The following is a 23,345-nucleotide window of genomic DNA, read 5'->3' on the forward strand; positions in this document are numbered from 1 at the left end:
TGGCTGCTGAGCCACTGCTCACCGGGTAGCAAGGGGCTACAGCTCCCTGAGTGGCCAGAGGGACCAGCCACGTGGCTGGGCAGCACCTCCCATCCCTGGCGCGCACCCCCCCCCCCCCCCCCCCCCGGCTCTGTCTCAGCTGCAGGAGCAAAAATCTGCCCCAAAGTCCGGCTGGTTGCAACTGCAGAGCGCTGGGGAGGAGGAGCTGACAGCAGGGTTTCTTCCCCGCCCGGTTCTCGGGTGCCCTCCCCACCTCCCCACTCTTTCCAGTCCCCCCTTCCACAGGCCCCATCTCAGGGCTGCTGGCTCAAAATGGCGCTGCCGTCCCTCCCTTCCCTGGCTGGCATCTGGAGTATTCCAAAGAAATCATCCATCCATGGAGGGCAAGGATTCTTACCAAGGGATTTTGTTACCTTGAGAAGTTGACCTTGTACTCAAGTGGGGATGCTCCCGGTTAAGGGGGGCCACTGCTGCGGAGAGGAGAGCTTGGGGGGGGGACTGCCAGCAGCCCTGGGAGCAGGGAGTGGGCCTCCCGCTCAGACCTAAGCAGAATTCCGAGTTGGAGAAAGGGGGGGGGGGGGTGGTTCCCCAAGATTTGCAGTCCTGCACTGCCATCTATTGTCGGTCTTAGTTAATAGTGGCCATTGACGGCAACCCTGCTGGGGCCCTTTCCATCATTTTTCTCTCCCAGGAGAGGGTGATCTTAGAGGAAAAAGGTACTGACCGGGGTCCTGTTGTGAGTGTCCTGTGTGCCACGGGGAGGGCCCCACCTGGGCCGTCCGCACGTCCCCGCCTCCCCCACAGAAGGACGGAGGTTCCCCTGGGTGCAGGTGGGCCATGCACCTTACCTGCCTCTTTCTTCTGTGTCCGCGAGCCTTTGCAGTCTTCTCTCTCCCCACACCTACATCCTCATCATTTTCAACGACCTCCTTTGTCAAAATGCAAATGACAGAGTCGTCAGTTGGTGTGTCACCTGCTCTGTGAGTGTGTGTGAGTGTGTGTGTGTACACATTTGGAAAGAACCGTTCAGAGAGAAAGGCGGGGTGATTTTTAGGTACTGAAATTAAAACCGCCCTCCTGCCCCGGGGCCTCCACGCACCGAGACCGAGTGTGAGTGGACCAGCTGCTCTGCACAAAACAGACGCGCCCTTGAAAAGATGCTTCCAAAGGGAAACCTGGGGAATGGGGCGACGGGGCTTCCCGGTCCCAGGTGCTCCTTCCCCAAGGGGCATTTATTGAGCACTTACTGTGTTCCTGGTACTGGGGGGCACGGAGATGCCTCCTGCCTTCAGAAGTCACAACCTGATGAGCAGCTAACAAGGGAACCTGCCGGGACCAGCGGGCTGGCCCAGATGAAGGGCCCTAACACAGGGCGGCCCCAGAACCACGTGAAGGGACTCAGGGGTCGGGCTTCTCTGCGCCCCGGGTCTTACTATCAGGGGGAGAATAATGATAACACATGTTGTTGAATCGCGGGGGAGGTTTTGATTTAAAGAAACACTTAGCAGATCTTTTAAAAAAGTGAGAAACCCTTCAACAGTGCAAACTTTGTTTTCTTTTCCCATATTGCATTCTCTAATGTTTTATTCATAAAATGTGAGAGATGAATGCACTCAAATTGTCAAGTGTTCAACTTGTCTAGTGTTGAAGTTTTTCAAACTGGGGAGCCAGCACTTCTGGGTATAAAAGTAATTGCAAGATAAAGTCAGAACCTGTTCCTGGTATACCATATTAGAGTTCTTCTCTAAAATTGGGAACTTCAAAATTTTCATACAGAAACGAACTTGGAACACAAAGCATGGGTTTTAATGACATGAGAGTTCAAAGACATGTAATGTAGGCTGTTGGCCGAGGCTCCAATCACACATCGTGCCCTTGGCTGTCAGGATTGGAGGAGACACGAACTTCAGTTACAGAGGAGGTGATCCGGGGCATGGGTGCGGTGTGAGCTGTCCTCCCTTCTTCTCTGACATCCCCTGGGGGCAGGTCTCACTTGGACCTTGCCCTTCAGGGGCCCACCAGGGAGGGAGTGCTCTGAGCTCAGAAACCCGCCAAGTGAGATCACACACACAATGTGGATAGCACTGCGGTACCCAAGTAGGGTTCCGAAGTCAAGTCTAAGTTCTTACTGCCTTAGAATGGCCTTATGAGAAATCTAGGTTCTTTCTTGCTTTCCAATAATGGTCTGATCCTTTATCAGTGACAAGCAGTCCCACAGGACTTCAAATTACATAGGAGGTAAACTCCACGAGGGCACAGAGGTGTATCCCCGCTGTTTGCCCAGGGACCAGGAGAACAGTAAATATTTGCTGCATGAATGAATGAGCAAATGTGGAGTGATGAGGTTTCATCTGGGAAACGTATTCCTCGGGTCTTTTTGAAACACTGTTGAGAAGAGCGTAGTGTCTCCTTATCTGTCTCCGTGGTCTCCGGTCTGTGAGCCCTGGAGCCGGGACAGAAGCAAGGATTGAGGGGAATAAGTCCCCCTGTTTGGAGGTCTACAGTCTCCAAACTGGACACATCTTTCCTTCTCTGTCCTGGACAGAGTTTAGCGATGTCTGTGCACAATGAGTTAGAAATTGCAGGACTCCACGAGACGGAGGATTTGATTGGTGGTTCTAATCTATGCTTGCTGCCTTCATTCTGAATTTCTCTGAAAACCTGTGGGTTTCAGCAGAGTTCGCTCCTATAGCAGGTGGTGCCTCAAAACTGCTGTGTGTCAGAATCCATGACAAGGGGACAAGCAGAAGCAAACCCCTGCAGTGCCTGCACCACCCACCCTCTTCCTCACCACATGCCCTCTGCGTGCAGTGCGGTGGCCGGGCAGTTCGTGTCCTCCCTCACAAACACGTGCGATGTGAGTGCACAGCCGACACAAGCACAGCCTAGAGGGCATCTAATCAACCACTTACCTCTGTGATTATTTTCATTTTTTCTTCCTTGGGATCCATTCTGGCTGTGATGGCTCCTCCCTGACAAAGAACAAAGAAGTCAGGCCTTTGCATCAGTGGAATGCCTTTCTTACTGTTCATGAATGTGAAGTTGACCTCCATGGGTAGCGAGCAAAGTGCTTGAATTGAGTAGATGCCCCATTCACAAGGAATCCGTTCTCACAGACCCAGGACTGGAGGGAATGAACCCTTGGGGAATGGGAGGGATGCCAGGCCTCTTGTTCCCATCGGTCTGCCAAGGAGCCCCTCTTTACTGGGCAGCTGTGGGGAGCCAGGCAGCGGTCCTGCCTTTGCAGTCAGAAGACCCAGCTCTGCAAAGATACTTCACAGCCTCAAACCTCCACCTTCCCACTCCTCCTTTCTACCCTTGACCTTGGTTCTCATTTCATTGAGCCAGAGATGAGACCGAAGAGGGTTTCCACATCTCCCTCGCCCTCCCCACTGAAGCATGGCACCTCCTTTGCTTCCACTTGCTACTGTCCCTGCTCGCATCTGGGCTGCCCCTTCTCCAGAGCCTGATTAGGACGATTTCCCCTTCCACCTGGAGGGCCACTTCTTCTGGCTCCTTTGGCTCATGGCCCTCAGTGCACAAAGTGCTGGGACTGGCCCTTTCTTTAAAAATACCTCCCTCACTTCACGTCTCCTTCTAGTTATTGCTCAACTTTTTAATCTTCCCCAGGAAAACTCTGCAAACCCTCTCTTCCCAGTCAGCATTTTGAGCTCAGCACCTCCCGGAACTGCTCTTGCCAACAACCCCGGTGCCACCACATCTACCGATCGGTCCTCAGTCCTCATCTTGCTCCACCGGACAGAGAGGCAGATAGTAAGGCAAGTGACCCATCCCTTTCTTTTCCTTGACATACTGTCTTCACTTGGCTTCTGGGACATGGCGTTTCCTGGTTCTCCTCCTGCCCGCAGGCTGCTGCTTCTCAGACTCCTGGGCTAGTTTCTCCTCGTCTCCCAACCACCCCACGGGGTGCCCTGGGCTCTACTCATCCCCTGGGGGGTCTCATCCGGTTGCTTGGCTTTAAAGACCATCGATGTACCGATATTCTCCAAATTGCCTCCTGGGGCCACATGTGTCCCCCAAACTCCAGACTCAACTGTCCAAGTGCTAGAGAGATATGGGTTTGACATGCTCCAGATGGAGCTCCGTGTCCTGACACCCAACCAGCTGGTCCTGCGACCTCCCTTGTGCCCAGAGACAAAACTGTATTCTGCTCAGGCTGAAACCTTGGGGTCATTCTTGATTCTAATCTGAGTCTCACAGGACACACCACACCCAACCCATCAGACATCCCTACAGCTTTGCCTTCCAATCATACTGAGAATTCAGCCACCTCCAGTTACCACCTCCGTTGTTATCGCTTTGCTAGGACACCCTGTCTCTCATGTGGCCTCACCCAAAGACCCCCTAGCTTCTCTGATTCCCACCTATGCACCTATAGTCTATTTTCTGTGTTGAAATCAGAGAGAATTGTTTAAAATTTAACTGAGATCATGTCATTCCTCCACACAAAATCCTTCAAAGACTTCCCGTTCTCATCACGATGAAATTTAGTTTTTTCAACAGCCAGCTTGGTGCTGTGGGTTCTGTGCTTGAGTCCTTTGGCCTCGGGGGCTGCGTGCTTGCTGTTCTCCCCACACAGAACGCTCGTGCCCCAGGCGTCTGCGTGGCTCTCTCTCTCCTTCCATTCCTCAGGACTCTGTCCAGATTTCTTTCTATTGGAGCGGTCTTCCATGGACACTCCCAACCCGATGCTGACCGTCCGCCTTCCCCTCCTGGAACTCACTAACTACCATACAAGGGTCTATTTTCCCTCAGTGCTTATCTCCAGTCGACATGCATCTTTATTTGTGATTGTCTGTTCATGCCCCATCAGAATATAAGCCATAAGAGGGCAGGATCATCCCCAGAGCCCAGGACTAGGACACGCAGCAGACTCTCAGTAAATACTTTCCAAATGAATGCCTGACTCTACTGGCTGCGTCTTCACAGCCACATTCTGGAGCCTGTCAGAGCTTCATTGTCTCCTTTGGGCTGCTGGGAAGAATAAATGAGCACATGGGGACATGGAATGTGAGGGCTGCCAAATCATAAACCCTCCCCGATAACCCCGGAAGCTGAATCTCAACTTGGCTTTGTCCATTTCAGCAGCCCCGTCTAAGGTGTACAAGGTGTTGCTGACCCTAATGGGGAATTAGCATGTTAAAGGGCAATAGAGCACCCGAATTTCTACTGTCTCCCACCCAGACCTCCTCCCAGGCTGCACAAAACCCAGGAAGGGAAATAAGAAAAGAAAAGGGAGAGGAGGGAATCTAGAGAGCACAAGGGGGCAGATAATAAAAATAAAATTCTGACGGACACAAAAGCGCTCTGATCAACTACTCTGAACATTGCGAACCAGAACGAAGGAACTGTGAAACATTTTCGTGACCTAAAAAGAGGTTTTTCAGTAAATTAAAAAATGCTGCATGTGAAAGAAAGAAATAGAGAATGAAACATGTAACGGGGCTGCCTTTTCCTTCTCATTCTTTCCTGGTCATTACCTTTGAATGAGTTTCCAAGGAAATCAAATGACATCAAAATTTATTTTGGGGGGAACACTCTTGGTAAGAAAAGATAAATCAGTACAGCCCAACTTTAATAAGCAGCTTGTCAGCACAAGCACTGAGTGCTTCTTAGTACATTTCCGTGGACAATATCAAAGGAAGAGCCAAGACTCACTGCAGGCTCGTTCTGAGCTCTCTCCAGGTGCCTGTTCTCACCGGGTCTCACAACAACATGGCTAACGTAGCAGGACCCGCCTCGGTTTACAGGAAAGGAACCCCAGGTGTCCCCGGAGGTTACCTCTGGCAGGTTGCACAGTTTGCCCAAGATGATTGCCGTTAAACACTGCCTTCAGAATTTGTCCCCAACACGACTCCAGAGTCCTCCCTCAGGCTTCTCTACCTATCTGTCTGTCTGTCTGTCTGTCTCACCACCTGTTCTTGTTTGGTCAGTGGTATCAGTCACTGTCCTGCGAGCCCGTGATTCTGGAAATATTTACACCGGAAAACAGTGGGGCGCTGTGCCAGTGAGAAAGAGCTTTGGTGATGTTAGGTTAATGATTTCTTTAGCTCAGTACAGAAAACCAAACACATTTTTGAAGGAAAGTACTGATACCTTCACCTAGACAAATGGACTAACCTCAGAGGATCGAGGTCAAAAATTCGACAGGCTGTGGGGAGAAAGGAATGAAAGTATATGAAAAGGGCAGAATCGTCTTCATCTCAGCCTTGGCTGCTTAAAAAAATGAACACAATATGTGTGCCCTTCTCCGGAACAGTGAACACCTGGGTTCCCAGAGAGAGTGAGGGCTTTGCAAAAAATTACATGGGCCAGGGTTCAAATTCCGGCTGCGTTCACCAGCTGTGCACCCTTGAAGCTACGCCTTCACCTCTCCAAGGAGACAGACATCCCTGGCCTGTGAGCGTGTGGCCTCGACTCCTCCCTCCACGGGGGTCCTCTCATCAGGGGTAACTCGTGGAAGGTGGGCAGTGAAATGTCCAGCAAACGCCAGGCAGCCTCCCTTCTGTTTCCGCGGGTGGGGTCTCCCACCCGACAGGGGCAGCTTCCCCTGCACACAGCGCTTAGCTTCTCTGTTTCATCCTGTTGGAGCTGGAGCCTGGAGCCCTGGCAGGAGCCACACGCATCCTTTTGAATTCATCACCCAGCTCTACAAGTTATTCCCACCAAACAGCTTTAGAGAGTCATGTAATCAGCTCGATAGAACATGCACTGCCTTCAAAGAGCGCGTATAAATATTTGAGCTGTGCTGGGATGTGTGCCCAGGGCACCGACAGGAAGCACTGAGGGCCCCGGGCCCTCCCCGAGTGGTCCCGCTGGGCTCTGGGCACCTCAGGCCCCTTTATAAATCTCTCATTGCACTATTATCTGTTTACAGTCTGTCTTCCTGGGAAACTCTGAACTTCTGACTGGGTCTGACTCAATTTTGCACACTTTAAATTCCAGCTCGTTGCCTGGTGCATTGTTAATATTCAGTAAATGTTTCCATGGACGACTCTGTAAATGAGCTCTAGGAGAGAGAGGCAGAGACACCGCATGCTGGCCCTGCGTTGATTTCCAGAAGTTCCATGAAAAAGGAATAACATATTGTACGTGTATTTCCCCTTAGACTTTATTAGCGTTTCACAGTGATCCTCAGCCCTTTGTCGCGGGCCCTTTGCTCTCTAATGCCAAGAAAAGGGAGGCTTGCAATAACTACTCCTGAACCCTTTGAACCCATTTGGGCTAAGGGGCCCAGAAGTGTACCATGCAGCCCATGTTTCTGGGAGACTGGTAGGCAGTGGGCTGGCCTGGACGTCCCAGGAAGCAGAGTGACTGTCTGGGAGGAATTCCCCCAGGGACTATGACAAGCTGACTTAACGTTGCTGCAAACCAGACTCCAGGCGGCAGCTCTAATCAAAGCGGCCTAAAGGATGCGGTACGTTTCAATTCTAGAAACTAAAACGTGGGTAAAAATGATGAGAACTCCTAACTTGGCAAGTCCTTCAATCTGCTCAGGGCCTGGGGGGAGGGGCTGAACTCCAAGACGGGAACTGAGAGCAGGCCCCCATCAGCCCTGCTCCCGGAGGAGGGGGAAGTGATTTACCTTAAGAAACTTCACCAAGGCACGTGGCAGATTCCGCTTTTTGGGGTGAAGGGGAAGCGGAGAGAGACAGGTCTTACTGTGGAGTCTTCTCTGAGCTCAAAGGAAAAGGCTGAACGTTGGGGCGGTCCCAGGGCGGCTCCAGGCTCTGGGGAAGCTGCAGCCAAGTCTTCGCAAAAACACCCACTTAGCAACTCGTTCCTAAGGAAGGTCACTTGCTGGCTTTTTTTTTCTTTTAAAGTGATAGGTTACAGTCGTGACACACAAATATGCTGAGCCAAGGAGCGCAACCTGCAGGACAAGAACAAAGGAAAATCAGCTTGGGGAGGAGCTGGGCAGAAATTAGGTCAAGCTTTGAGAGCCGCAGGTCAGGGGGTCACTGGGCATTTCTGGTACAGATGGGCCCTGCGCAGAGGCAGGCGGCTAAGGTTCATAAAGGACATCATTTCAGGGGGAGGGTGTCTCCTTTGTGGCAAAGGCGCCCTGGCGGTGCTCCGGGCCCCAGCGGATGTGCCTCTGGGTGTTTCTCAGTCAAATGTGGGAGAGTGAATGTGCACAGTTAATCTCCATTTATTCTCTGAACCCCCTAAATTACTGAAGATATAAATGTTATGGCTCAGAAGAGCAGGGGGAATGAGGGCAGAGGCAGAGATGGTGGAAGAGTTTGGGAGGAACAGACCAAAGCAAGCCACACGCCCAGGACACTATTCTGTGTGTTTGTGTGTCTCTCCGTGTTTCTTGTCTCTCGTGTTTCTGTGTATCTGTGTGTATCTCAGTGTATGTGCCATGTGTATGGGTGTGTCTCTGTGTGTGCCTCTATGTACTTGGGTGTGTGTTTGAGTATATCTATGTTTGTGTATCTGTGTGTCTCCGTGTGCATCTCTCCATGTTTCTGTGTATCTGTGTGTGATTCTGCATGGGTGTTTATCTCTCTGTGTGTCCATGTGCACACACGTGTCTCAGTGTGAGGGGGACAGGACGGCACGAGGATGCAGAAATGAGCTGTACATGCTGCAGAACTCCAGAGAGGCCCACGAATCGCCTCAGCAGTGTGATGGGCTGCATGTGTCTTTCTGCGACAGGTACGCTGGAGTTCTAACCCTCGGCACCTCAGAGTGTGACCTGCTTTGGAGATGAGGTCTTGACGATGGGCATCAGTTTAAGATGAGGCCATCAGACTGGGCCCGAGTCCAGTATGATGGTGTCCTTATAACCCAAAGGGGAATCTGTGCACAGAGACACACGTGAAGGGAAGATCATGTGAAAACGTGGGAAGGACGGCAGCCACAGGCCCAGGAGCACCTGTGCCTACGGGAAGCTGGCGCCAGGCACGGGACCGACTCTCCCTCACTGCCCTCAGAAGCAGCCCACACCAATGCCTTGATTTCTTACTGCTAGTCTCTAGGATTGTGAGCCGATACGTTTCTGTTGTATTAAGTTACTGAATGTGCAGTTTTTTGTTACAGCAGCCTCAGGAAACTAATACAGTCAGGTACCAAGAAAAGTGGGAGAGCAATGGGGCTGAAATGCAAGAAGATTTGAAGGTCTACACAGAGAGGGGCTAGATTTCTAGGACCCTCCCTTACCCCTGGTGGCCCTAGGAATAATGCCAGTCCTCCTCACCCCTTCTTCTTCTGCCACTCAGGGGAGACTAGGGGCTTCGATGGAAGTTGCGCCATAGACATTCTGGTCTCAAGTCCAAGGCAGGGCAGAGGGTGCCTGTGTCTCAGGGCTGACTGCTGAATACTAAGGGGGGAGGCGGACAGGGCCCTCTCCTTCTCACGGAGCTGAGGCAACCAAAAATATACCTGGAGAAATGGAGCACCACAAAGAACAGGTCCCAGAGACTGGCATTTCAGGATCCCTTAGTGAAAGAAACTAGCCTATTGCCCTTACAATACAGAGTTCCAGAGAAAATGAGAGGCTCTCAGGTTAAGAAATCTCACACTTGTAGATATAGAAAGAGAAAACAAGAAAAAAAAAAAAGAAAAGGCAGAACTTGTCAAAGAGGCAATATAAGAAAAACTCTATAAAGAGAAAGAATAATAGGTCTTCAGATTGAAAGCACAAGGAGATGATAGAAGCACGGGTCTGTCTCAGTCTGTGCTCTGCACGTGCTGAGAAATATTCTCCCAGGAATTCACAACAGCGTGGCTTGCGCTCTGCTGTTTAACTGTCTGTTTCTGCTATTTATATCTTTTAGAAACTCCCCAGGGGGCACATTTTAAAAGCAGACTCAGGTTACCGTGTCCCTGTGGGTGCTGGGCAAGGGCAGACACAAAACTTTTCTGGAGAGACACACCTTTGAGTCGTCCGTCCGTCCAGGATGGCTGCACATAGACTTGCAGGAGGTGAGCTCGCCGTCCAAAATCAGACAGCCCAGGAGGGACAGCCAGGAGTCTGCAGACAACCAGAGGGCACTGTTAGACACCCAAGAAGTTCTGATAATACAGTGATCAGAGGAAGAATATAAAAAAAAGCAATGACCATAATAGAGCTTAAAAGGAGGCTTTGAAAAGATCAAAGAAGGGTGAGATACCATCAGAAAGGTCAGGAAAATGTGAAAAGAACCAGCTCGAAGTTTTAGAAATTTATAGTATGGTTATGGGTTTTTTTTGAAGCAAAGTATGGGTTAAATATCTGATGAGAGGGCTGGAAAGATAATTAATGATGTAAAGAAGAGATTTTATTTTTTGTTTTGTTTTATTTTTAAAAAGATTTTATTTATTTCTTTTTAGAGAGAGGGGAAGGGAGGGAGAAGAGAGGGAGAGAAACATCAATGTGTGGTTGCCTCTCGCACACCCCCACTGACCTGCAACCCAGGCACGTGCCCTGACTGGGAATTGAACTGGAGACCTTTTGGTTCACAGCCCGCCACTTGATCCACTGAGCCACACCAGCCACGGCATAAAGGAGAGATTTTAGAAAATGAAAATATGGCAGAGAGAGATGGGAAATGGGAGAGTAAGCGAAAGTCATGGGGGAGAAATTGAGGGAATCCATGGAGCTTCAGGAGGGGAGCGGAGAGGGAGAAGTTGAATGTGGGATATTCAAGTCCAGGGTCCTTGGTCAACTTCCGTAACGTCCCCAGATTTCAACTTCCTCATCTGTAAAGTGAGATGAATAACAGTAACCACTGCAGAGGGCTGATGTGAGGTTTATTAAGTTAACATTCATCAGACAGCAAACGCTGTAAACTTTATAAGATGAGAAAAGAGGGCAAATGCTGTCTCAGATAATTTTAATAAAATACCATAGGCCGGGTGGCTTAGACAGTAGAGTTTGATTTTCTCACAGTGCTGGAGGCGGGGAAGCCCAAGGCCACGCCGCCAGCTGCTTCAGTGTGGTGCGCGAGCTTGTACGTGGCTGACGTCTTACTCTGTCCTCACGTGGCTTTTCCTGGATGCACTCAGGTGGAGAGACACATAACTCCTCCCATTGGACATCTGCGATTGGGGTCAGCACTCCACTCTTATGACCCCATTTAACAGAAATTACCTCCTAAAATTCCTGTCTTCAAATACAGTGACATTGAAGGGTAGGGCGGCAACCTGGGAGTTTCGGGGGACGCATTCAGTCTACAGCAGATATTTATGGTAAGAGATCATTCGCTTGAATCGATCAGCTGATCACAGAGGCAGAATTTGTTCACCACTCTTGTGCTCATTCCCCTTCTGATTATAACCTCCCTCATCTTTTAACATTGAACTAAATTGAACCGGTTACTAAGAATTATGCATCTCCTCATAATACCCTGAAATTATTAAAAAGCAAAATTCAAAAACATAATTTCTTGCAAAAATTCATATGCAAGAAAAATAAGTGAATCTAGCAAACTTGTTTTAAATCAAAGTATAAAAATTCTCATGCTTATAAGTGTTCCCAGCTGGTTAAAGAGTTTTTAATCTACAGCAAGTGTTGAATCATATATCACAAGCTTTTTTTTCTGCATCTTTTGAGATAATCAAACATGATTTAAAAAATATTTTAGTGTGAATTACATGAACAGGCTTTTTGATGTCAAACTTTTCTTGTGTTTCTGGGATACACTAAACTTGGTCAAAATATTTAAAAAATAGGGGAGAAAAACAATGGGACAACTGTAATAGCAAAATCAATAAAATCTATTTAAAAATAAATAATAATTGTTAGATTTAGTTTTTTATACCTAGATTTTCTGCTTTTATGTTCATAATAGATTGTATTTTTTTCCTTTCTTGCACTGCTCTTGTTTTATTTTAGTATAAAAGATATTTCTAATCTCAAAAAAGCAGACTAGTCTCTTTCTTTTTGCCTCTCTCTCTGTCCCCCTGCCTCTGTCTGTCTGTCTGTCTCTCTCACACACACACATTATCTATTCTGTGAACTTGTCTGTATAACTGTGCAGTGCTACCCAGCTATAAAAAAGAAAAAAAGCTTAACCCCTGAGACACAGTAGATGGACCTGGAGAACAACATGTTGAGTGAAATAAGCCAGTCCGAGAAAGGCAAATACCATATGATTTTGCTCATATGTGGAATCTAATGAACTAACAAGCAAAATAGAGACAGACTCATAGATAGTTAGCAGGCTGACAGGTGTCAGGATTTTTTGGTGGGGATGAGGGGATTGAGCAAAACAAAACAAACAAGGAAAAACTCATGGACATGGACAATAGCGTGGTGACCACTGCAGGGAGGGAGGTGGAGGAGAGTATGGGGGGGAAATGGTGATAGAAGGAGCTCTGACCTGGGGGGGTGACCACACAGCGCAGTGTACAGATGAAGGGAGGTAGAACTATAAACCTGAAACCTGAGTACTTTTTTTAACCAGCGTCACCCCGATACATTTAATAGAAAGGAAAAACATAAAAGTGTTTGGATCTGGTGAGATCTTTTTCATTGTGGTGAAATATATATAACATAAAATTTGCTATTTTAGCCATTTCACTCAGTTTTTCAGGTAAAATTGACACATAACCTTGTATCAGTTTTAGGTGTGCAGCATAATGATTTAATATATGTATATATTGCAGAATGATGACCACAGTAAGTTAACATCTGTCACCTCACATAGTCACAAATTATTATTATTTTTTTGTGCTGAGAACATTTAAGATTTACTCTGTCCACAATGTTCAAATGGAAAGCCACTGCGAGTGTACAATTCGGTGGAATTAGTTACAGTCACAGTGTTGTACAACCAACCCACAGCACCACCTATTTCCCTAACGTCTGCATTGCTCCCCATTGAAACTCTGTTCTTAAACAAGAGCTCCACCTTCCTCCCTCTGGTAGCCCCGCCCAGCTCCCCGGTAACCTCTAATCCACTTTCTGCCTCCACAGATTGGCTTATTTGAGTTATTTCCCATGAGTGGAATCATATGGAAGTTGTCCTTCTGTATTTGGCTTAATCCACTCAGCGTACGGTTTTCCCTGCATGTCCATTTTGTAGCCTGTACCAGTGTGCCAATTGTTTTTAAAGCTGAATAATGTCCCCCTGTCTGGGTAGACCTACCCACTCAAGGATGCTTGGGTTGTTTCCACCTTTTGGCTCATGTGGTGAATGCTTTAGTAGACAGTCTTATCCAAGCATCTGGTTTAAGTCTCTGTTTTTGTTTTTTTTTAGGTCCATACCTAGGAGTGGAATTGCTGGGTTGTATGGAAATTCTACCTTTTTGAGAAACTGTAAAACTGTTTTCCACAGTGGCTAAAATAAACCATTTTACATCCCAACAGTCCTGTACAAGTGTTCTGATTTCTATACATTCTTGCCAACACTTGCTTCCATTTTGTGATGCTAGTCATCCCAGGAGGTAGGAGGTGGTACAGCACTTGGTGTTAATGTGCATTTCCCCGTGAGTGGTGCGCACCAGGATCCACTGAGCTTAACAGCGGTTGCATATCTTCTTTGGAGAATGGTGTGTGTGTGTGTGTACCTCAGTTTTTGGCCAGTGCCTCCCTTTCTTCAATGCTTATAAACCTATTCAGGTTTTAAATTTCTTATTTCAGATTTAGCGTATTACCTATTTTTAGAAAATTGTCCTTTTTCTTTGTTTTTGAATTGATTGGTATAAGGTTTTACGAAATATTCCTTATTATTTTAAAACTCTGATATGCCTGCAGTTATATCTTTTTATTATTCCTAATCATAAAAATCCTATGCTTTAAAGCTATACCTTGGTACATCCTGTGGTGGTGTTAGAACAAAACCTCCACCTTTTCTGACACTTCTCCTTCCAGGATGGGGGCCAACTTCCTCCCCGTGTATCTGAGTGGACCCATAACCACATTTACCAGCAGAGTTTGACAAAAGTGCTGCTGACTCGCTGGCCAAGTTCTGAGGCTGAGTCACCAAAGACGATGTGGTTACTATGTTGTTTTCTAGAACTTTTGTGTCTAGAGTGTTCAGATGCCATTTGAGAAGTTCCACCACCCTGAGTCCACCCTACTGCCAAGGAGCCAGGCCGCACAGAAAGGCTGTGTGCACATGCTCCATTTGGCGGTCCTAGTCTTTCAGTCGGGGCCAGCCCTGGCTCCAGGCATGTGTGGGAACAAACTTTTGGGTGATTCCAGCCCCTAAACACTGAGGCACCTCCCAGGGTCAAATTTTCTCAGCTGAGGCCCCAGAGAGTGTAGAGAAGAGATCAGCCAGCTAGCTGGGCTCTGTCCAAACTCCCGACTCACACAACCCTTGTGCCTAATACAAATGATGGTTTTAAGCCACTGCAGTTTGGAGACATCTGTGTTATGCAGCAATAATAACTGTAAGAGTCACATTTTAAATGAATTAACAAATATATGAATGAATGAATGCAATATAATCATAATTTTAAAAAATTTCTTTATTTATTTTTAGAGAGAGGGGAAAGGAGAAAGAGAGGAGAGAAATATCAAAGTGTGGTTGACTCTCACATGGCTCCCACTGGGGACCTGGCCTGCAACCCAGGCATACTGTATCCTGACTGAGAATCGAACTGGTGATCCTTCGATTTACAGCCTGAGCTCAATCCACTGAGCTACACCAGCCAGGGCTAGTCATGATTTTTTACATAGGACTCTGAGGCATGTCATTTTCACACATATGCCTAAAAAGCAGGTGAATGCATGTAATGCCTTCAAGGGCAATGACACAAAAAAAGTGATGCATTGGAAGCCTTTTTGGGAGATTAAGACATTGGAATAAACATGGAAAAATCATATGACTGGAAATGAGACTACAGTGCTATATTTTCTCCAGAGGAAAGCTGCAATGGTACATTATTTAGGTCAATAAGTGGTAAAAATATGCTTTTCACACCTGACCATGTGGGACACAATTTCAGCTTTAGCTGAATGTGTCCTTATTTGGTTCTTTGCATTTTATAATACTTTTTACTGTAGCTAATTCATTCTCCGTGAAAGAAACACCAGTCACAAGGAAAAACATGTCATTAGAATAAGGCTTTACTTGGAAGCTAAAGAATCACCTTTGAATTATAAATTTCACAAAACCATGCTCTTCAATATTCAATTTACATTATCCAATTTACTGAATTATATACATCTTTCCTTGAAATGCAATTTGAACTCCAGAAAATTTGCACCTCTTGTTTCTCTAGCAAATGGAGAGCAACACTTACTGACTCAGATATATTGGTCGTGTAGCCTATTTTTATAGATATTAAGGCATTTAATTTTCTTTCTCCAGGGCTATGATTGTCAACCTGTTTTCATTTGCAGCGAGTGCCTTCTCAGTTGCCTCATTTCATAGCACCTTCTCCTCCTAAGAGAGCTGTTTGAGCTGTTCGGAATAAAATGCCATAAGATTCATTTTATTTAGAGACTCAGGTCATAATTTGAAGTAACTGGAGATGCTTTTACATAGAGAAAACTGCTGCTTTCTCTAAGCAGGTGAGTGGTGGATTCTCCTATTTTTCTTGCTGAAAAGATTCATCTACACAAGCTTGACATTCTCTTCTCTCCAGCTACTTCCCTGAGGTGCGCCGCATGGGCTGACCTACTTCACCTTCTTAGGGTACAAATATCACCAAAATCCATTCATTTTCTTATTCCTTGGTTGAAAATGTGCTTGCTTTTATGGACAGGCCATCCAGTGCCTTCTTCTTGAGGCTCATTTTCATGTAGAGTTTCTCATGGATCTTGAGAGGTTTACTAATTTCCCACCGTCTTTCTGCATCCAAATGCCACTGTAGAGAGACAGACGTCCAGCTGGTCAGTGCAGGAAATGCTCCTGAGGAAGCTGAGCGTTTTTGTCTTGGGTGCCTTAATGCGTCCAAGAGTCCCAAAACTCACACCAGACACCTCGCCTTTGAGAGTCTAGGGTTCTACTCTTCAGCTTATTCCAGTGCTTCTCAACCAGTGTCCACTGTGTCCTTCCAGGGGACATTTAGCAATGTTTGGGAATATTATTGGTGGTCACAACTTGGAGGGACGTGCTACTGGTATCTAGTGGTTAGAGACCAGGGAGGCTGCTAAACCTCCCACAATGCACAGGACAGGGCCTTGCCCACCTTACCCCCAGATAAAAAATTATCTGGCCCAAAATGTCAGTAGTGCTGGGGTTGGGCAACCCTGGTTTCTCCAACATGGTCACCAGTGTGACCTGCCACTGTGGCTGGCATCGGGAGAGGTTTTAGACTTCCATCACAAGCTGAGCCTAAACCAGTAACTACACTCCTACACCCCCCACCTCCTCAGGTCATCTAGGTTCTGATTTCAACCACAGTCACCAGTCCACAGCCCCCTGTCTGACCTTGTGTTCCCCTCCACAATGTCCAGCACCCCCCTAACTGACCAACTCAGTTAGGACCATCCAAGTTCATCAGAGAGGTTTCAATGCTGTTGACATTCAGTAGAAAAAAGGCCAATGTCTAAATTCCTTTTTCCCTCAAGAGGTTCCATTTTGCAAATATATTCACTGGTGTCATGAACAACAAGAGACACATTGGAAAGGGTACCATCCGTCATGTCACAGCAAATTCTGCTGCACCCCATTTCCCAGGGTAATGGGGTCCTCTTGTTTTACATTTGCATAGTCAAGAACAGTTGTTCCGATGACCCTTCACTGAAACAAGATCTTATTCAATGACTCCTGATGGGCTCACTTGGCACAGTGGCAGCTGACAATATCTCTTGATGAAAAAATATGTTCACTCTGATCCATCTATTATTTTCCTGTGTCCTGCGATGCTACTCATTGTACTGTGTTTCCCTCCAATGCACCAAATGCTAAAGATACTTGGGGGTCATAGAGTTTGCTAGATTCAATTTAGAAATGACTGCTCTGCTGATGCAGATCAAGAACGCTCAGGTCTTTGCCAGCTGCAGACGCAGCTCCTCGTGGGGCAACTGTGCTTTGTTCCTGATGCGGAGTTCCCGGGGCCTGTGGGGGTATGTGGACCCTTCTACTGTGACATATGATGTTTTGGGAGAGAGAGTACCCAGGAATATCTACATTCGCTTCCTGATTTCTGCCAGTTTGAGAAGCTAGATAGCTCACATTCTCAGGTGGACTAGAGTATAAATAGAACTTTCTTGAACTTGCCTCTGATTTCAATCACTGTTGATGTTTTTTGGTGGTGGTTGTTGCTTATTTATTTGTTTATTTTGGAAATGCATGGCAGAATCCAAAGAACTGTCCAGCAGATAGACTTCTGGAGCAAAGGCCATCTGTGACTTGGTAGCTACCTGTGTTCTTGCTATTTGAGAGACGGAATTTGGACCGTAGGGTGAAGGGACACTTGTCACCATGCACCATGCTGCTCTCCCGGGCTTAGACTCTGAGGGCCTCTGACATACTCGAGTTTCCTGGGGGTGTAGGAGCAGCCATCGGCTGCCTAACCAGGGCTGGGCAGAGCCAACCCCACAGGAGCCTGGCCAACCTCACAAGAGTGCACCTGAGCCTGTGGGTTCCCAGTGCCATTGTCTTCATTTGTCAGCTTTTAGGAACTGATATCTTTCCTGTCTTTTTTTCTGAGACATTGGTACAATCTTCCACATAGTCTCATCTGTGCTTTGGGGAGTTACTAAAAAGGTTTATACCCATGCCTTGGGCATAAAAAATAATTGAAACAATATTTATTTCAATATTCAATTATTTTAGGACCCCTGAAATAATAATAATGATAACAATCATCATCATCATCATCATTATAACTGGGGGGCAAAAGGATGGTATTAGTGGAGCTTCCTAAATCCTTAAAAGTCAGGTGAATTCTAGAAACAACAGTTGGGGGAGAGGGACATGAGTTTTGCCACTTACCATAGGAAGAGCCTTCCCTTTCACAACCAGCCTGGGTTAATCTACCAAGGGATTCTGAGGTGAACTCGTCTGTTCTTTGAGATACTGGAGAATGCTAGAGACTTTCAGGGCTGCCTCCTCATTCACGTTTCCAGCAGCACTAGAGAAGGATTCGTCAACATTCACAAGACTTCCTTCTTTCTTTCTCCTCCTAGCACTACGACTCACATTGATGCATCATTTTGACTTTCCCAGTGGGATCTCATTACTCAAGACAAACCCCTGGTACATAGTAAACACTAAATAAATCGTGTTGGATGATTGAAGGGACTAACCAGTTTCAGGTTCCAGCCCCCTGTTTGTGACCACTGAGAAGTTCCTCATTTTGTGTGGATCTCTTTTCTCTTTTGCGACAGGAAGTGGACAGAGAAAGGTGATTCAAAACCTTCTCTAGACTTCCAGCCAAGATGGAGGCATAGGTAGACACACTGTGCCTCCTCATACAACCAAAAGGACCATAACAAATTTTAAAATGAAAACAACCAGAACTGACAGAAAATTGAACCATATGGAAGCCTGACAACCAAGGAGTCAAACATTCACCCGGACCAGTAGGAGGAATGGAGATGGGCAGCTGGGCGGAGAGGACGCATGGCAAGGCGGAGGCAGGAGGACCAGGGTGGGCAAGGTGGTGGCTGGAGGACTGGGTCCCACAACTGTGTGCAGATAAACCAGGAGGAACAACTAGGGAGCATGATAGACCACACAACCCAGAGTTCAAATGCAGGGAAATAAAGCCTCAAAGCCTCTGATTGGAAAAACCTGTGGGGGTTGCAGCACTGGGAGAAACTCCCAGCCTCACAGGAGAGTTTGTTGGAGAGACCCAGGGGGTCTTAGAACTGGCACAAACCCACTCACCTGGGAATCAGCACCAGAAGAACCCAATTTGAGTGTGGGAAGTGGGGGAAGGGACTGAAAACCCCCGGAGAGCGGAGCAAGCGGCACTGCTCCCTCTCGGGCCCCTCCCCCACATACAGCATCACAACGCAGCAAGGTGGTTGCCTGCCCTGGTAAACACCTGAGGCTCTGCCCCTTACTATGTAACAGGTGCACTGAGAAAAAAAATGGCCCAAATGAAAAAAGAGGTTAAAGCTCCAGAAAACATATAGCTAAGTGATGAAGAGATAGCCAACCTATCACATGCACAGTTCAAAACACTGGTAATCAGGATGCTGACAGAGTTGGTTCAATATGGTCACAAATTAGAGGAAACAATGAAGGCTATGAAAAGTAAAATAAAGGGAAATGTACAGGGAACCAACAGTGACAGGAAGGAAACTGGGACTCACATTAATGGCTTGGAGCAAAAGGAAGAAAGAAACATTCAACCAGAATGGAATTAAGAAACAAGAATTCAAAAAAATGAGGAGAGGCTTAGGAACAACCAGGACAACTTTAAACATTCCAACATCCAAATCATAGGGGTACCAGAAGGAGAAGAGGAAGAGCAAGACATTGAAAACTTATATGAATAAATAATGAAGAACTTCCCCAATATGGCAAAAGAAATAGACTTTTAGGAAGTCCGGGAAGCTCAGAGAGTCCCAAAGAAGTTGGACCCAAGGGAGTACAAGCCAAGGTACATCATAATTACATTACCAAGAATAAAGAGAAGGAGAGAATCTTAAAAGCAGCAAGGGAAAAGGAGATAGTTACCTACAAAGGCGTTCCCATAAGACCATCGGCAGATTTTTCAAAAGAAACCTTAACAGGCAAGAAGGGGCTGGAAAGAAGTATTCCAAGTCATGAAAGGCAAGGACCTACAACCAAGATGACTCTATCCAGCAAAGCTTTCATTTAGAATGGAAGGACAGATAAAGTGCTTCTCAGATAAGATCAAGTTCAAAGAGTTCATCATCACCAAGCCCTTATTATATGAAATGTTAAAGGGACTTATCTAAGAAAAGGAAGATTAAAAAAATGGACAGTAAAAATGACAACAAACTCACAGCTATTAATAACCAAACCTAACACAAACAAAAACAAGCTAAGCGAACAACTAAAACAGGAACAGAACAATAGAAATGGAGATCACATGGAGGGTTACCATCGGGGAGTGGAAGGGGGAGGGGGGGAAAAGGTACAGGAAATAAGAAGCATAATTGGTAGGCAGAAAATAGGGGGAGGTTAAGAATAGCATAGGAAATGCGGAAGCCAAATAACTTACATGTACGACCCATGGACATGAACTAAAGGAGGAGGAATGTGGATGGGAGGGGGTGTGAAGAGTGAGGGGAATAAAGGGGGGAATAGCACAATTCTAATAGCATAATCAATAAAATATATTTTAAAAGAAAGAAAGAAAGAAAGCCTCTCCAAGCTAACACTAGAATTTTGTTAGAAAATTCGTTCTCTGGTAGGTACCACTTTTGGCCACTAGAGGTCAGTACTTTAAAAAGGAAGCTGGACACCTTCCATTTCTCCATCAAAGTGAGTCTAGAAGCAAAAGCCAGATTACCATTTTCTTACCTTGTTTTGTGAAGGCAAAGAAACATTCCCAGGGGAACAGTTTTCCTCTTGACATATGAGAGCTTCGGTCTCGACATCCCCAAATTGTTTTTGCCAACCACTCACTGCAGAGTTTATTAAAATCTCCATGGGAGAGAGGGAGTGAACAGATGATACAGCCCCAGCTGCATTTAACAGACCCTAATGCACTGATGTCTGTGCGACCAGACGGAGGACAAACTGAAATCGATTCGGTGGAGCAGGCCCCAGGGGTGGGCTTGTGCCCCCGCAGTTACTGAGCATTAAGGGGGAAATAGGTTTTCAGGTCAGCTATTCTCTTACAGATGTGACATGGGAAGACATCCTTTTTATTGCCTCCCTGAGTTCCAGCCACCCCAAAAAATAAGGACTACTCTCTTATTGGCTCTAAATTGCCAATAACTTATTGCTACCTTTCCATGACTGCTTCCATGGGGGTTAATTTCTTTTAGTGGTGATTTGGCAAGTCTTGAACCCCTGGCCTTTGTGTCATTCTTGAGAGGGGGCGCTGTGTGAAGGGCTCTTGCAGGTGTGGCCCATCAGGGGGCTTCGTGAACATTTATTTATTCTACAGAATAGGACCACGCTATATACATTTTAAAAATGTCACATTTTGCTTTCACTGAGGGTGTGAAATAAGGAGGTCTTGCCTGTGAGCATTGAAATGGGATACAAAGGACTCCCAATTTTCCTTAGTGTTGGAAGGGGGACTGAAGGCTCATTTAATTCAGGGAGGACAAGCAGATTTCATCGCCAGGGTGGAGCTTTGTCCGTGGCCTGCAGTCTGAGCGGAGAGGAATCCTGAGGCTGCCCCTGGGCACAGAGGGGAGGAAATGCCAATTCTGTTAGCCGTGCCTGCTCTGAGTTCTGAAGCAGAAAGACAGCCACGCATTTTCCACTACAAATCTAATGTGCAAGAAGACTTACAGGATTTAGGTGTCTTGTCCCAAAGCCACACAAGGCTGGTTACTGGAATTGCTGGGATTAGATCTTAAGTCCTCAGCGTTCCACCCAGCATTGCTTATGTCGTTCTGATTCCACTAAATTTGCTTCTCTGAAGCTCTTTTGGGGAGCTGAAGGATGCATTCCCATCCTAAAAGCTGCTTCTTTTCACAGGGCACGTGACACGCACGGCCCTTATAAAGGTCACTTGAATTCATATTACAACTTTGCAGGTGAATTCCAGGGGAATAGAGTTGCCACATTTAGCAAATAAGAACACAAGGCACCCAGTTAAATATTTGGGACATCCTTGTACTAAACAGTGATTTCTTGTGCTATCTGAAATTCAAATTTGATTGCACATCCTGGATTTAGTCTGAATTTCATGCCTAGGGGCAGCCAAGTGGGAAGGACTTCTCGTGTGTGTGTATCTCGATAGACCAATGTTAATATATCCTGGGTCCTGCCGTCTCACCTACCGACCACCCAATTATTCTTTGCTGATAGTCCGGCCATCTGGAACACCTCTGCTAGCTGTGCTTTAATTTGAGTTCTGAATGTTGCTGGCAGAAATCAGGCTCTTCTACAGGATTGTGAGAAAAGCATTTCATGAACCCAGGCACGGGAGACCATGGTGTGGCAAGGTTTATTTGGGTGCAAGCTGCCCCTGGGCTTCCATTTCCCCATCTCCCTCCGCCCCAACATGGGAAAAGTCCAACTGTGTCCTCATCAAGGCCAAAGCAACGACCAGCATCCAGAGTTCCTGTTTCATATTAAAGCTCAGTCCTTTGGAGTCCACATGGTCTGCTGTGGGCCCACACAGCTGCTAGACCCACAGAGTTGTGTGTGTTCCCGGGTGAGGGAGAGAGAATGTGTGAATAAATAAATGGGCAAGTGTGGGTCACCCAGCTTCTCTGTTCCCCTGGGTTTATAACCTCCCAAGATTTCACGAGCTTCTGATAGGTCTACCCCCTAGTTAGACTGACAGGCCTCTATGATCGAGCACCACCCCCTGAGCCCCCCAACAATCTGGTACCAGCGGGGATGGAATGTCGATCCCCTTGGGGAGGCGATGCTGTGGTCCCCTGGAGTGTGAAGCTGCAGCTTTCTAGCTGAGCAAGCAGGCTCCTGCTCCCCAGTTCCTTGAGCTCCACGTCTGATTCCCCTTGGTTCTCCGTATCCAGCTAAACGCAGACGATAACTCTAAGGCCTGGATGTTTCCTGTAGACAATCCTTGCGACTGCCTATCATCCTTACAGAGTGATTTCAACAACAACGAGGATGCACTGCAGTGCGCAGAATGTTATCTGAAGTTGGAGAAGGGGGTGGGATCACTTGCCTCTTCCCTGTGGTTTATTTCAGTCCAGGCAGCATCTTACGGGCTGTCTTGTAAAAGAGGGCACTTTTGTGATGGGAGAGCATCTATGCAAAGCCCCAAGGTTGATGATTTTTCTCCTGTCAGTGTTTTCAGATCATTCCTTGGAATTCTGACCGCACTGGGCAAGCCTTTACTTCAGGAAATCGTGCCACCTCTGCGAGGACCCTGGAGCGAAGGCTCAGAGTCAGTGCTCTACATCACGGGGCTTGTAAACGCCTTTGCCATCCCACGGGCGGCTGGCTCTGAGTGACTTCATCCTGTGGCTACCCCATTGGGTTCAGAGTTCCGGACTAATAAAAATTCTGTAAAATGATGTCAATTCAAGCAAGACATTTCCTTCTCTATTCAAGGGAGAGTTGGGATAATGTAAATATATATATGTATAATCCATATATATGTGGATTATTTGGTTTTCTTCTCACTTAAAGAATCCCTGGAATACACATCCAGGTACACCAGTAGAACACTTTAAGGATGAAGTCATTTATCACTTTAACCTACACTTTTAGGCTTTCTTTTAGCTTCTTCAAATTTTTTTTCTCTGCAACCCTTTGTTAGCATGGTAATGTGCAACTACCCCATGTAAGAGCTCATATAAAAAGTTTTATGTAAAATATGTTTAGTATAAAAAGTGAAAACAAAGATTAAAGAGT

General features: G+C 46.7%; 1 protein-coding gene across 3 annotated transcripts in view; it reads right to left on the reverse strand.

Annotated features, from left to right (window-relative positions):
• CC2D2A (coiled-coil and C2 domain containing 2A) overlaps nucleotides 1-7,882 on the reverse strand; it is an 87,872-nt gene extending 79,990 nt beyond the window's left edge. For 2 of the 3 annotated variants that reach the window (XM_053672259.1, XM_053672262.1), the window contains exons 1-3: nucleotides 7,607-7,882; nucleotides 2,913-2,972; nucleotides 849-929 (exon numbers count right to left, since the gene is read on the reverse strand). In XM_053672259.1, the coding sequence (XP_053528234.1) occupies nucleotides 849-929; nucleotides 2,913-2,951 (120 nt within the window). In that variant the 5' untranslated portion in view covers nucleotides 2,952-2,972; nucleotides 7,607-7,882. Of the gene's footprint in view, nucleotides 1-413; nucleotides 518-848; nucleotides 930-2,912; nucleotides 2,973-7,606 lie in introns of those variants that run through there. The other variant, XM_053672260.1, reaches the window with a different exon arrangement.
• Nucleotides 7,883-23,345: the final 15,463 nt, after the last annotated feature.

Source organism: Artibeus jamaicensis, unplaced genomic scaffold (assembly GCF_021234435.1).
Source record: "Artibeus jamaicensis isolate MK-2021 breed Jamaican fruit bat unplaced genomic scaffold, CSHL_Jam_final contig_76, whole genome shotgun sequence".
NCBI lineage: Eukaryota > Metazoa > Chordata > Mammalia > Chiroptera > Phyllostomidae > Artibeus > Artibeus jamaicensis.